This window comes from Rhinoderma darwinii, chromosome 2 (assembly GCF_050947455.1).
Source record: "Rhinoderma darwinii isolate aRhiDar2 chromosome 2, aRhiDar2.hap1, whole genome shotgun sequence".
NCBI lineage: Eukaryota > Metazoa > Chordata > Amphibia > Anura > Rhinodermatidae > Rhinoderma > Rhinoderma darwinii.
Window position 1 is genome coordinate 89,473,412 of NC_134688.1, and position 16,464 is coordinate 89,489,875.

The following is a 16,464-nucleotide window of genomic DNA, read 5'->3' on the forward strand; positions in this document are numbered from 1 at the left end:
TTCATTCATAACGAAAGCCATGACGTAATGCTGAATCTGTTGCATGACAAATACCAATGGCCCCCCAGACAGACTCTTTGACTAATAATGGGTCCGTCGGGTTCCACCCTGGTGTCCGTTGGCTTGACGGGAAAAATAGCTCCACTGCAAATCTGACAAAATCTGCAAACGGAGTCCCCAACACAAATGTGAACATCTATGTCGGAGATGGGAGGGGGAAAGCAGGGAGAACAGATGTCAGCCCTTATCAGACAACTGTCAGGAACAGTGTGTTGTCGGATCTATGTCAGAAGCAGCAGCACAGCCAGCTATGTACGGGAACTGCACGGACTCTACAGCAAGAAAATGGTAGAACATTTAATGAAGACCATTTATAAAGTTTCTTAACTTTGCATTTAAGAAACAAATGAACAATAAAACTGTGAACATGCTAAGACTTCAATGCCTATCCTAAAGAAGAAGCGACCTCACAATCGTTGCAAAAAATCTGAACATTTGTATTGCTGAAATTCTAACATGTACAAAGTTTGTAATTGTGTAAACGTTCATCATAGTGGTTTTGTGACATGGGGATCGTTAGTTGGTGGACTACAACTCTCACCTGATCAGGTTTGATTTGTACATTTGGACTCATGATTCCATATGGACACTGTTCACATCACTGTTTGTAATGTCCATGGCCACTGTAAAATTCCTCTGCACAGTAGGATGTTACAGCGGGTGATCAGCTTCTTCCACCTGAGGAATAGCCACCACTAGAGCCGGCAGCTGTCAGCGCTATTGTGTCCTCATTCTCCTGTGTTGTGTCTATGAGTCCTCGCTCATCTGCATTACCCCCCGCCGCTTAGTGTATGCGCTGTTCTCCCCTCGCGTCACCCCCCTCCGCTCGCCTCTCCAGTGATGTGAATGGTCGCCGCTCTCCTCCGCAGACACATAGACACTGCCGGTCCGGTGCAGGGAGCATCAGTGTATGATAGCAGTATCAGCAGCAGCAGACTCGGGCTAAGGGGTGACACCGGGCATCGGGCGGACACTAGGGATCGTACTGGACACCGGGGACCAACCGGGACTCCGGGAGCTTCCCACGGGACTTGCAACAAGTGAGAGCGGAGGCGGAACCCGTGTAGACATGTCCCAATCAGCGACACGACGGCTACAGCGCGGAGCTGCCCTCCAGCTCCATCCAGGTACCGGACCCTTCATACTGTTCATATATACATACATGCTACATACCTGATTAGACCTAATGCATGATACATATACACTTGTCACACTATATCAAACATACATACATACATACATACATACATACATACATACATACTACTACTACTACTACTACTACTACTACTACTACTACTACTACTACTACTACTACTACTACTACTACTACTACTACTACTTACCTACTAACACACATGTGCTCTCACCTGCTCCATCCAGGTACCGGACCCTTCATACTGTTCATATATACATACATGCTACATACCTGATCAGATCTAATGCATGATACATATACACTTGTCACACTATATACAAACATACATACATACTACTACTTACCTACTAACATACATGTGCACTCACCTGCTCCATCCAAGTAATGGACCAGTCACACTATTGATATATATATATATATATATATATATATATATATATATATATATATATATATATCTATATCTATATCTATATATATATATCTATATATATATATATATATATATATATATAGATATAGATATATGTATACCTGTACACTCACTTGCTACTGTATGTGGATGGAGCAGGTGAGTGTATAGCTATGCAGCATGTATGTATTTATGTGAATAAATAATATATATACACACACACACACACACACACACTTTATATATATATATATACACACACACACACACACACACACACACACACACACACACACACACACACACACACACACTCTACAGACCTAGTAACTACTTGCATACATGTCCAACACATGCCCCATCCAGGTGCTGCTCCTGTCCCACTGTAGAAAATACATTCTGTACATATTTACATCAACATTCCCACTAACCAACTTACATACATACTAGATAACTACTGCATATGTGTAAAATTACCTGTCCCATCTAGTACTGGACCTGTTCCGCTGTAGTTATTCATACTGTTACATACACATTCATACATATACATTTTACATACTAGTGCAGGTATACATAATGCATACATGTACACTCTAATGCTCCATCCAGGCACTTGTCCTGTCACGCTACATACATGTACACTCCCCTGCCCTATTCTAGCATTGAACCTGTCACACTGCATACATGCACATATTATATGCACATACTATATACAAGTACAACTTCTGCGCCGTCAAGTTGATGGACCAGCCACACTGCATGCAACTATTGGATAGATTTATACATACTGCAAACATGCACACGTCCAGATACTAAAGCATTTACATTGCTTAAAACACACTGGACCTATTACATACATACTACTCATATTACATTATGTGTCCTAGTACAATCACTTGCTCCGACCAGAATTTACATGATTTCTATAGCTGCATGCATTTTAATGTGGCTGACTTTAAAGTCCCGTATACCTATGTAAATAACACTGCATTACTGATACACATGTGTATGAGGGGATATGCCGGTTTCACGGATGACATTTATATAAACGGTGGAAATAGATGTGCCGATCATCTGGGCAATACAACCGATAAGGAGCGGTCTGAGTGATAATTGATAGTGTTCTCAGGAACCCATGGAAATCTATTTGGGAAATGTATCGGAATGGCTTAAACATTGTTCTCCAGTCGTTACAATGAGAGTGGTCATAGCAATCTGTTGGAAATGTTTCCACTAACGATGTACAATCTGTATAGACTGTATATTTATATATGTGTATAATTGTATATATAATCTCTATTTATAAAGAATACTTATTTTAGCAACATGTATAATTATTACGACTTCTGTTCTGTACCGGAATGACTGATCAGTAATCTCACACTGCCAAGGTCATCAAAGTTTCTTATATTAATAAAAAAAGAATGTAGGAATGAATCAAAATGAATGTAAAAGAACCTATACAAAAATCACTACCACCATCACCTATATCATTGGAAAGCAGCAGTAGTCCCTCATTTACCCAGGCATCAGTCCTTGCGTGTGCTGTGGTGCAAACCCAGAGCCGACAGCGGATCTGTTACTTTGTGGTAGACACAATGCAAATAAATGGCAGAAGGCGCCAACTTGTTCCTTCTTAGGATTCCTGGAACCAGGGTCCTGTGTGTAAGGAACATTTCTGTCTATTTTCAGAAGGAAAGGCTCCTGCATTCATAATGTATACACATTATGTATACATACATACAGAGTGAGCTTGTCTCATGTAGCAGAGCTGCATTTGTCATTTGGTGCAATTCATTATTTTTCACATTGTGTTATCTCTTATTTTACCTATAACTGCAAGTAAACCTACTGCAATCAGAGTTATTACAAGGTGCAAAGGATACAGGCAAAATGTAGATTCAGCTCTGCTGCATCTGTGGGTAAGGTAAAGGTTTGTAACAGGTTCCTTTAAGCTTCTATGCAAAGTTCAATATTTAGAGCGATTGTTAAATGTTGATCTAAAGACTTTGCAACCTTCTAAAATTAGATACAGAAAAGGGATAGCACTGTGCTCAATAATAGAGATCCCCGGGTTGGCAAATTCTATTTCTTTTCTGTATCAGTATTGTTCTGATCTAAAGCCGGTCGAAGAAAATCGCTGATGAGTTTATTTTAATTTAATAGTACAGCTAAAATCAATGTCAGGGAAACATTGTGACAGATTGGAGTTGGCATAAAGCTGACCATTTGTATGTTTTGGGCAGATTCTGTTGGCACCTCTGGCACTATCTGTTAACAATCTATTGTACGTAGGCAGCAGAAAACTCCACTGGCCATTTATTTCTAGGGAGAAAAGAGCATCAGGCATGTTGTGTTTTTTTTGGGCTGATCCTCTATCCTAACCCCCTGGGACAAGTGACTGAGATGTCCGGCAACCACTCACCCCTATATAGAGAAAATAGGGTATAACACTTTCCACTGTAACTTATCTAATGTCTATGGCCAGTTTTTATGAACCACATAAACCTAATAAATGTAATGATTATCTACATTAAAGAAGAGCTCTGGCTCTGTGACCCTGTCCAAACCCGTTGGATATAAGTAAAATAAATCTGCTCCAGTGCTGAGGGCTGATAGTCGTCACCCTCTACCTGGGAGGTGGTGGTGACATGTCTAAGTAGCGTGAACCTCCACATGGTGATCTGTGGCTCTCATTAATTATACATTAGGGGGTTTGGAGGGCTCCCTGAGGAATAAATACATTGGAAAATTATTTTTGGACTCTCCTCTAAATATGTAGGTTATTATCAATAGAAGAAATGTCATTCTAATCATAGACATAATGATTTTCCATCAATGTGACTACGATTTATTAATGATAATGATTTATTTTTATACTATTTCTTATATTTGTGGCCAGTTATAGCATGTCCAGACATCAGTCTGATGAAGAGCAAATACCTACTATTAGTAATGCTTAAAGGGATTTTTAACAGAAAGGATATTTATCACCTATCCACAGTATAGGTGATAAATGTATGACCATCACTAGAACGATGTCCGAAGTCCCCTGTTTCCCCTCACAGGACGACTGTGGTGAGAAGGAGTTTGAATGGAGCGGCAGTGGAGCATGTGCACTGGCGCTCCATTCTAAGTCTATGGGGCTGACAGAGTGTTAGTGTTCTGCGGGAGTCCCAGCATTGGGGTCACCTATGGATAGGTGACAAATGTAGTTTGTGGGAAAACCACTTTAAAAGGGGTTCTTTGCTATAGACAACCCCTTCCCATATGTCCAATTAGACCCCCTCTATTAGCTAATGTGGAGTGCTGTTATAGAGGGAGGAACTGGCATGTCCGTACATTACAAAGATGTTCAATTTATCTTACAGGACACCAGGGCCGGACTGGGACATAAAATTAGCCCTGGCACTTCTTAGCACACAGGCCCACCGCAGGCCATAGGTAGCCCCCAGTGTTGGGCTGGAGTATACGGGACTTCAGCTGTACAAGACATGGGAAAATTTATTAAAACAGGTGTAAATGAAAAGAGGAATAGTCCTGATAGGTCCAACGAATCCACTGCTTTTCCACGAGAATAATGTACATTCTCATTATTCTAGAGGATTTTTTTTTTTTGTGGAGCGGAAAAACATTCAAGCAGACTTATTTCCGCTGTATGTGAATGGGGTATAAAATATCCCATTCACTTGTAAATGATGCAGAATATTAGTGGATTTGAAAGGGATTTAGGTGTGGAATCAGGGACTTAGTCCTAATCAAATCCTGATTGCGTGATCATGGCCTAATACTGGCGTATAAAGATTGAAAATTATACCAGTATACAATGCTAAAATATCACCATACTGTAACTAAATAGTATTATTTCAATTTCATATTCAGCCATATACACACACACTCACATGCTGGACACATGACGCACAGATGCAACCCACAAGCTGGACACATGCTGCATTCGTGCCACTCACACCTAGGACACATGCGCACGCACAACACTCACACCTAGGACACATGCGCACGCACACCACTCACACCTATGACTCATGCGCACGCACACCACTCACACCTATGACTCATGCGCACGCACACCACTCACACCTATGACTCATGCACACGCACACCACTCACACCTTAGACATATGTCGACGTTGTCTACTCACACCAAGGACACATGTTGAACACAAACTACTTACACCTGGCACAGATGCTGCACACATCACTCACATTCTAGACGCATACCATCACACACTAGACACATAGCACACACAAGACACATACCGCACACACTACTTACACTAGACACATACCGCACACACCACATAAATGCTAAATACATACCTCACATAACATACTAGACCTATACCACACATACCACTCACACTCACATTTAAAACAACACGCACACAAATGCCACTAATACATTAGAGGAAGACACAAAACTCACACAAATTGCATATTTCACTCATACAATTGACATACACTGTTAACACTACATCAACCAGTCACACTACAAAAATCAATCCAACACTTCACTCACATTGCTATATTTACCTGCTTTCTTTTGTAGACTGCTGATTTTTGGGCACTGGTATGCAGGATGCTGGCAGTACATAGGCATCTATACCTGAGATGCCCCCTCCACCATTAAGCCCGCCCATGAAGCCACACCCCTTTTACAAAGCTCCACCCACCTGTAGCTCAAATTACCCATAACTTGATGCTCACCCTTTTAAACCTATAGCTCCTTCTATCTACAGTATCTGGACCCCCCTCCCCTCCCACAAGCAGGTTGCTTGCAGATACTGTGTGCATCACCCATGTCATTTACACTCACTTATGCCCCCCTATCCCCCTCATTGTAGAAGGCTGCTTGCAGCTTACATGAAGCTGAAGCAGATAAAGAAATAAACAGCCATCAGTAGCATATCTGGCTGGGGCTGGCGTCTCCTTCTCCTCGGCAGCCACACTAAAGCTATGCTCAGGGGTCAGTAGAAAGAGCAAGCCCATCACTGATTGGCTGATGCTCATCCAACCAGCGTTAGGTTTGATTATTACATGCAGACTGGGCAAGTACTGATTCTCCTTTCCCTCTGCGGCGCCAGAAATGAGCGCTAATAAGCGAGGCATCAAGTCTAGAGCTAATTAGCTGTGATTCGGCCAACAAGCACTATACTTCATTTCTGCAGTGCTCCTCCCCATCATTGCAGAGTACACAGCAATAAATCTCAGAAAGATGTGGTTTTAAACACCAGGAGGCAGCAGTTATTGTAATGTTGGTGCTTGTGTTTGAGCTTTTCTGCTGTTTGAGGCGAAAATTGAAATGGCGCGCCCTGGATTTTGATTGACATTCCCCTGGCTGTTCTACATCACTACCAGCCTCCTCAAACTCTTGCGGATGTGCTGTGGCCTTGTACTGGCATGTGCGGTGCAGCCGGGCAGGGTACACCTAGCTGCACGGTGTGTGCCCAAGTAGTACAAGGCAATGGCGCATTCGAGAAAGTTGGAAGTAACGGGTAGTGATGTATAACAGCCAGAGGGATGTCAATCAAACATGGAAAGGTGGGTTTGGAGGCAGGAGTACATGACTCTTCAGGATAGCGGCACCGCCCCATGACCCTTTAATGAGTAATTTGCATATAGTGTGCGCCACTTAAAAGTTGATTTTATAGATTTTTCTGCATCTGAAAACAACATACAGGGGAATATCTGGAAATATTGTTAAGTCATGTATTACCGCATGGTGGCTGTTCAAGGGGTTAAAACTACCTGACAGGTTTCTATTAAATATACAATGAATTGAAAACAATTCCATCTGCCTGTAATTTTGTTATTATTAATATATTCAATATAATTACAGCTCCAGAACCAAGCTCAATACATATATACAGCACCAGAACAAAGCTCAGTACATATATACAGCTCGAGAACCAAGCTTATTACATATAAACAGTACAAGAACAAAGCTCAGTACATAGATACAGCACCAGAACAAAGCTCAGTACATAAATACAGCACCAGAACAAAGCTCAGTACAAATATACAGCACCAGAACAAAGCTCAGTACATATATACAGCTCCAGAACAAAGCTCATTACATATACCGTACCAGAACCAAGCTCAGTACATATATACAGCACCAGAGCAAAGCTCAGTACATATATACAGCAGCAAAACAAAGCTGATCACATAAATACAATACCAGAACCAAGCTCAGTACATATATGCAACACCAGAACAAAGCTCAGTACATATATACAACACCAGAACCAAGCTCAATACATATATACAACACCAGAACAAAGCTCAGTACATATATACAGCAACAGAACAAGCTTAGCATATAAATACAACACCAGAACCAAGTTCAGTACATAAATACAACACCAGAACAAACCTCAGAACATGAATACAACACCAAAACCAAGCTCAGTGTCATGCCCATTGCCGCAGGCTGTCAGGCTCACTCACCACCCGACGGCCGCAGCCATGGATCTGTGAGCGCTGGCCCCCATCTCCTCAGGAGACGCCAGTGCTCACTTCCGCTTCTCTCGGCTCATGCTCGTGCTCGCTCTTAAAGGGCCAGCACGTGCATCTAAGTTAAAGTGCCAAATTAGCCCATGAGCACCCTGGACTATAAGAGGGGCCCTGCCCCTTCCTACCTTGGCTGAGCTTTGTTGTCGTTACCCTAGTTTGTTTCTGCAAATGGTCTCCTAGTGTCATCCAGTTCCCAGTGTTTCCCGTTCCTGCTACCTGTAACCTGTATCCTGTGCTATTCTGATCGAGTGCCATATTGAGTTGGAGCCGTGCTGTGCTGTGTACCACACCTGTCCTGCTACACCATGCCCGGTGTCCGCCTGCTGCCAAAGTCTCTTCCGAGCCTGCCTCGCTACTGTCTTAAGCTACCACAGGTACACCTATACGAACTATAGACTGTGACCAGTGTCCTGTTGGCCAGCTGCCATACCGTTAAGGCAGTACGGCCCAGTGGGTCCACGTACCCAACGTGACACTCAGTACATATATACAGTACCAGAACCAAGCTCAGTACATATATATAGCACCAGAACAAAGCTCAGTACATATATACAGCTCAAGAACCAAGCTCAGCTCATATATGCAACGCCAGAACCATGCTCAGTGCATATATACAGTACCAGAACCAAGCTCTGTACATAAATACAGCACCAGCACAAATACAGCTCAATTTAGTGCAACTCGGCGTAAAACTACAGCTCCCAGCATGGACCAAACAGTGGTAAGGATATGCTGGGAGTTGCTGTTTCACAATAAAAATCATACCACCCATCATCTCGCTGCAGATCATACAGTGACTACAGTACTGATTAGAGGCAGAATAAACATTCATATTAAGTGACTCACCGGTGACGATCTCAGATTCTAGTTGTTCTTTTTTTCTTTTCTTCTCCATCCGGTCCAGACCTCTATGATAATTTCTCCCAGCCACGGCCCATTTCTGCAGTTTGCCACTCAGATGTCTTCAGCTACTCACTATTCAAACATTTCTGCACCTTTTAACGAAGATAAAATTCTCATGGTCACACACACTGTACCCTTAAATCTAATAGTTCCATACACTGCACCTCTAATTATAATAGCACCATACACTGTGTCCCTGATTATAATAGCACCATGCACTGTGTCCCACACACACACACTCCCCTGTGGATAGTGCTCCCTGTAGATAGTGCCCCCATAGAGCCCCTTGTAGATAGTGCCCCCCATAGAGCACCCCTATAGATAGTGTCCCACATATAGCCTCCCTGTAGATAGCTCCCCACATATAGCACCCACTGTGTATAGTGCCCCACATATAGCCCCCCTGTATATAGTGCCCCACATATATAGCCCTCCTGTATATGGTGTCCCACATATAGCCCCCTGTAGATAGTGACCCACATATAGGCTCCCCTGTAGATTGTGCCCCACATATAATGCCCACTGTATATAGTGGCCCACATATAGGCCCCCCTGTAGATAATGTCCCACATATATCCTCCCCTATAGATTGTGCCCTATATATAGCCTCCCCTGTAGATAGTGTCCCACATATAACCTCTCCTGTAGATAGTGCCCCACATATAGCCCCCCTGTATATGGTGTCCCACATATAGCCCCCCGGTATATGGTGTCCCACATATAGTCCCCCCTGTAGATAGTGACCCACATATAGGCTCTCCTGTAGATTGTGCCCACATATAGTGCCCCCTGTATATAGTGCCCCACATATAGCCCCCCTGTAGATACTGTCACACATATGCCTTTCCCTATAGATTGTGCCCTACATATAGCCTCCCCTGTAGATATTGTCCCACATAGAGCCTCCCCTGTAGATAGTGCCCCACATATAGCCCCCCTGTATATGGTGTCCCACATATAGCCCCCCTGTAGATAATGACCCATATATAGCCTCCCATGTAGATTGTGACCCACATATAACCTCTCCTGTAGATAGTGCCCCACATATAGCCCCCTGTATATGGTATCCCACATATAGCCCCCCTGTAGATTGTTCCCCAAATATAGCTCCCGATTTATATAGTGCCCCACATATAGCCCCCCCTTAATGTCCCACACATAGCCTCCCCTGTAGACTGTGCCCCACATATAGCCTCCCCTGTAGATAGTGTGCCACATATAGCTCCCCCTCTGTAGATAATGCCACTCACACATTTAAGTGAAAAAAAAAAAACTTTACATACTTACCTTGATCCCGTTCCCAAACCATCCTGTGTCAATGCAGGTCTGCTCTCTTCTGGGGAAAGTCTGCTGGGGCAGAATGACGGCGCTGATTGGCAGGGCAGAATGACTTGCCCCGTGAATCAGCGCCTTTCAACGGAAGCGGCACGATAATGCCATCGCGCCGCTTGTGTTGTTGAAAGGTGCTGATTGGCAGGGCATTCTGCATTCTGACTTGCCCTGCCAATCAGTGCCTTTCAACAATGGAAGCGGTGCGATGATGTCATCGTTCCCTGCCAATCAGCGTCATTGTAAGGCAGGTACAATTAGTGCAGGAGGGGGTGGCGGCAGCTTGTTTCAGTTGCGCCGCCGCCCCCTCAGAGAGGCAACAGGTCGCTGACACTGATTGTTTGGGCGGCCAGCAGGCGGCCCACTGTTCACCGGCCCATCTGGCATTTGGCAGAACTGCCAGATGGCCAGTCCGGCCCTGGTGGACACAGATATTTATGTACAGGTAGTATGAATCGTCTAAAATACACTTCCTGTATCATCTCAGGCTGCTGCTCTGTCCCTAACCCCATACTATATAATTTAGCTCTGCCTATTCAGATTGGCTGCTGTGTAATAAGCACAAGCTAATCAAGATGTAAGTGAGCACAATGACGAATCAACTAAACTACCAAGATTATCAAGCAACTGACACACATATTCTGAGGTTCACAAACTTAAAAGCGTTGTCCCACGAAGGACGTATATTTGCGTGAACACCACTTTATTCAAACTCCGCACTGCGGCCGTGCAGTGATGAGGAAGGGGGGCTCGTATCCCTGTTCTGGTGATCTGTGAAAGTACAATCGGTGGGGCCCCGCGAGCAGACATTTATGACTGTCCTGCGAATAGGTGATACATATCCTTTGTGGGAAAACCCCTTTAAGTAATGAGAGTATCTCCTTTTAAAACATAAAAATTGCTATATTCAGTACTAGTAAATCAGAATTTAGAACGATGATCACAGTTTGGAAAATTATTGTTGTAGCAGCCAACAGTGACAACAGGCATTGCAGCCATCACTTTTGATTTAGCTTCTAATCGATGGTATCGTAAAACTCAGTTTCTCATTAATTGAACGTGCTGGAAAAATATATTTATTTTTTTTTAGACTCTGAGAAGCTAATTCAAGAGCGACAATCAATATGGCTGCACTTTCTATTGTCACTTTTGCAAAAGTGACTGCGACAGGTTAAAAATGCCAGTATTTTTGTAAAAAAAAAAATACAATGACCGAACCTGGGCTGCGGCTCTATCTTTTGATTTACTAATATACTGTATGGTAATTTTCACTTTTTTTGGGTGGTGCTCTTTACAATGACCATAGGTGTAACAGTACTTACATGATATGACTGTTAACAATAAAAAGTCTATGGTGCCAGAACACCTAAATTGAATTTCCACCATATCATGTGGTTACCTTCAGCATAATAAAGGTACCAGAACTGTTAATGATGAGCATACCTTCAGAATATGCAAGTGGTCTATTTACAGAATATACCTAGGCTAGCATAAATGGTGCAACCTGTGGCTCTACAGCTGGGGTGGAACTACAACTCCCAAAACTTGGGCATTACCTGAACGCTGTCAATTCATGAAACAGCAGAAAATGTAAGGCCTTATTCACATGAATGTGATAAACGTCCGTGTGTCAGCCGTTGAAACAACGGCCGTCACACGGACCTATATAATTCAATGTGGCCGTTCACACGGCCGTTGTTTCAACGGACCGTGAGAAAATAGGACATGTACTATTTTTTCACGCTTCACGCATCCCTCCATAGACTAATCTATGGGGGATGTGTGAAATCGCGTCCCGCAGCGCAAAGCACGGTTGTACCTCGGACGTGAAAAATTGTCGTTTTTCACGTCCAAGATGCGCAACGCTCGTTTGAATCCGGCCTAAAGGGGTTTTCTCAGATTCTAAAATTAATGGGGTCGTCGCAGAATTAATTTTGTCCCTTAAAATGACATAGGACTTAACATGCAGTTGTCTATGAGTTTCAAATGAATTAATTCTCTCCCTGGAGGTTTGAGAGTGGCCGGCCGGAGAGACTAACTAGCCATGCAGAGTTGGTGTTCAAGTGAGCCTCTGCCATGAGTGGCAAGACGTATATTTAAAACAATACAAGAGTAAGTGTTACCTTCATACTTACACATATACATTCCACATATGGTATAATATAGAATCATCTAATCTCGTCTTAGTTCATATCTTTAGCCTTAACAACCCAATGGAATACAAAACGTCATTGGGTTATTAATCATGTCAGCCTTTGTAATCCATTTAGTAGAATACAAAGGCCATTGGGTCAAATACCATAAATCTTAAAATCTAAAAATATATAGAATATCCATTCTCCTTTGTAAGCCATTTACTTTTCAGCTGTCCATAATGAATCTCCCTGGCAGCAATTTATGTTCACATATTAAGCAATATTAAAAATATCTTTGACATTGGCCTATCCTTAGGATAGGCGATCAATATTAGATCGGTTAGGATGCGACTCTCGGCATCCCCGCCAAACAGCAGTTTGAAGGGGCAGCGGCACTCGTACGAGCTTTGAAAGTAAAGGCGTGTGCAAGTACGAACAGAACTTTAATTGATGTTATCAATAAAAAGGCTGAGGCGTTCGTACGCTTGGCCGCTTCAAACAGCTGATCGCAATAAATGGCGAAAGTCGGACCCCCACCGTTCTAATATTAATGGCCTATCCTAAGGATAAGCCATCAATCTTAAAATCCTGGATAACCCCTTTAATTTCCCTGCAGCCCCGCAGGCTTATTATTGCAATAACTACTGCTTCTAAAGGAAGCAATTGTAATAATAACTAAATATTAAAGTATTGTTCATAATTGAATTCCAGAATATAAAATAAAATGTAGCTACAAGCTGGTTTCTTTCAATATTGAACATACTGATCTCTGTCAAAGTTATTTGCATCTTTCATTTAAAAAAAAATTATATATATATATATATATATATATATATATATATATATATATATATATATATATATATATATATATATATATGTAAAGACCAATAAGCATAAAAACACTGGAATATTTTTCTTTTTATGAACGGAAGCCATGACGCTAGTGTGCTCAGAGTCTTAAAGTGTAGCTAAATGTTCGACAAACTTCTGACATGTCATAGTGACATGTCAGAAGTTTGTATTAGTGGGGGTCCAAGCACTGAGACCCCCCACCAATCGCTAGAACGAAGCAGCTGAAACTTTCGTGTGAGCGCTCAGCCGCTTCCTCTCTGTTCAGCTTTTTCTGGAAAGCCGATGTATGAGAGTACGGGCTCATAGACTTTCTATTGAGTCCGTACACCGATACATTTATTTACGGAAATAGCCGAACAGACACGAAGCAGCTGAGCGCTCACACGAGCACTTCAGCTGCTTCATTCTAGAGATTGGTGGGGGTCTCAGTGCTCGGACCCCCACCAATACAAACTTCTGACATGTCACTATGACATGTCAGAAGTTTGTCAAACGTTTAGCTACACTTTAAACTTAAAATGCTTGACTTTTTGGAGCAGTTGTCAGTAAACAGTGTGTCATTCACTTCTCTAACATGTACAGCAGGCAACCTACTGTACCAATAACAGGGTAATAATAATGAAAGGAGCACCTTTTTTTTTCCTGTTTAACCCCAGTGAACAGTTTCCTCTGCAGAAATATTCCACTGCAGATTACAAAAATACCGTCTGTATTATGGATGAAAGATATTGTGGTTAGAGAATATTTTTTACATTCTGAGCTTAATGGTAAAATAATAAATTCCAATCTTACACTGTGACAAGGGTATATAAAATAATATACAGTTAAGGAGCTAGTTAGCGAACTCCATGAGGTGGAACAGGCTAGAGAAGATTTGCATCATTATATTACTGGACATACACTGAACGTAAAGGAAAGAAGTTCCATTCACTTCAATTAACACCACCGATCCCCCCTTTAGAATATACATAACATTTGCCCCGATCCCTGTTAATCCCTATGGAAGCAGGAGGGGTGAACGGATGTCAGAAATCTCCGGCACTGCTTAGTTCAAGGGAACACAGAATTTACATGTAATATGACTAGGTGGTTTTCTATACGAGCTGTTCTGGGAGCATTTTCTGTAACTGCTTTTTTAAATATTGTGCCCATGGATCACAGGGAAACCATCACAGGGAAACCATGGTAAAACCACATCTGTGCGGTTGGAGTGGGGCTTTGTGTCTCACCAGAATGCAAAATGTGTTGACTCATTAGTTACAATGTTTGTAAGGGCACTAGCACTTGCCCAAGGCCATATTATGGATCCATGTTGTATGGATCCGTAATTAGGGGCCTATAGCCTGCTCATACTGTTCCTCCTTGTGCCCCTGATTTTATACTGGGACAGAAGGAGTTTTCGTCTCCAGTATGCTATATGAATCTATGAGAAATCAAAATTGTAGCATGCTCTTTTATGGGGACATATTCCCTTAGAAGTGCCTATGGGGACGTAAGCCGTACGTGTGCCACCGAAGAGGGTCTGTCAGTCAGCCTTAAATCTTTATGTAGTTATGTGCCTGCCAACAAAACTACTGAGTTGAAACCTGTTTATTTTCCACTGAAATCTTCCCTTTTGATTGTATCGATTACTTTCTTTCCCGCTACCAATGAATTCCTGCATTGGCTATACATGTAATAGACACTATATGCGTGGTCACAGGTGCTTACTCTTTACAGCGAAGAGGAGCCATTAATTATACAGAGCGGGAAGTAGTAAGCAAAGATTGTAAGAAGGGGCAGATGAAAAAATAATGAAGGTATGTGGCATAGAATTACAGATTTATATTGAAAGGCAAAGTAAAGAAAGGAAGAAAAAAACATTTTCAAGTTTAAGATTTATAATGCCTAGTTGCATGATTTCATAATTTCAAGGTTATTTTAGGTTCACTGCTGGAGAAACACTTTGGTAATTGCCAATGAGAATGGATGGGAATTATGCCCCCTGATGTATTCCCACACTTCATTTTTTCTTAAAATAATTACAATTTTAAAATATTGAATGGTGGGACAACCCATTTACGTACTGTCATATAGACATAAAAAAATGGGTATGCACAATCTATTTTCATTATATCTCCAATGCATCTAAAATTAAAAATGAAACAACTTTGTAAATAGTCTTGATTACAAATATCCTACAAAGAATTACCGTTAAAAGAAAAAAAAACTAAAAATACCCTACACTAGATTTGTTTGTAGTTTGTATCTATGGAGGTATATACAGTGCACAGTGAAAGTCTTCACTTATTTCACATTTTGTTATAATGAGGCCTTGTGCTAAAATAAAAAAATCAGTTTTACCCCATCATTCTGCACTCAATACCCCATAATGACAAAGTGAAAACCGAATTTTAGAAATTTGTACAAATTTATTAAAAATAAAAAACAAAAATTTCACATGGACATAAATATTCAGACCCTTTGCTATGACACTTTAAATTTATTGCTGGGGCCCTCCCATTTCTTTAGATCATCTTTGACATGTTTCTAGAACTTGATTGGAGTCCACCTGTGGTAAATTCATTTGATTGGACATGATTTGGAAAGACACACCCCTGCCTATATAAGGTCTTATATCGGACAATGCATATCAGAGCAAAAACCAAGCCATGAGCAGGAAAGAACTGCCTGTAGAGCTCAGAGAGAGAGGATTGTGTGCAGGCACAGATCTGGAGAATGGTACAACAAAATTTCTGCTGCACTGAAAACTTCCAAGAGCACAACGGCCTCCATAATTTTTAAATGGAAGAAGTTTGGAACAACCAGGATACTTCCTAGAGCTGGCCACCCCACCAAACTAAGTAATCGGGGTGAAGGGCCTTGGTAACAGAAGTGACCAAAAACCCAATGGTCACTCTGACTAAGCTCCAAAGATCCTGTGTGCAGATGGGAGAAACTTCCAGAAGGTCAGCCATCACTTCAGCCTCCTCCACACTGGGCTTTATGGCAGAGTGGCCTCTCCTCAGTAAAAGTTACATGAGGAAGCCCACCTGGAGTTGGCAAAAAAGCACCTAAAGGAATCTCCGACTCTGAGA

The 16,464-nt window shown here is 42.0% G+C and overlaps 1 protein-coding gene across 1 annotated transcript in view; it reads left to right on the forward strand.

Moving 5' to 3' along the window:
* The first annotated feature begins 894 nt into the window (after positions 1-894).
* Positions 895-16,464, forward strand: part of PDE1B (phosphodiesterase 1B) — a 308,494-nt gene continuing 292,924 nt past the window's right edge. The window contains exon 1 of the mRNA XM_075851889.1: positions 895-1,187. Coding sequence (XP_075708004.1) covers positions 1,130-1,187 — 58 coding nt within the window. The 5' untranslated portion in view covers positions 895-1,129. The remainder of the gene's footprint in view (positions 1,188-16,464) is intronic.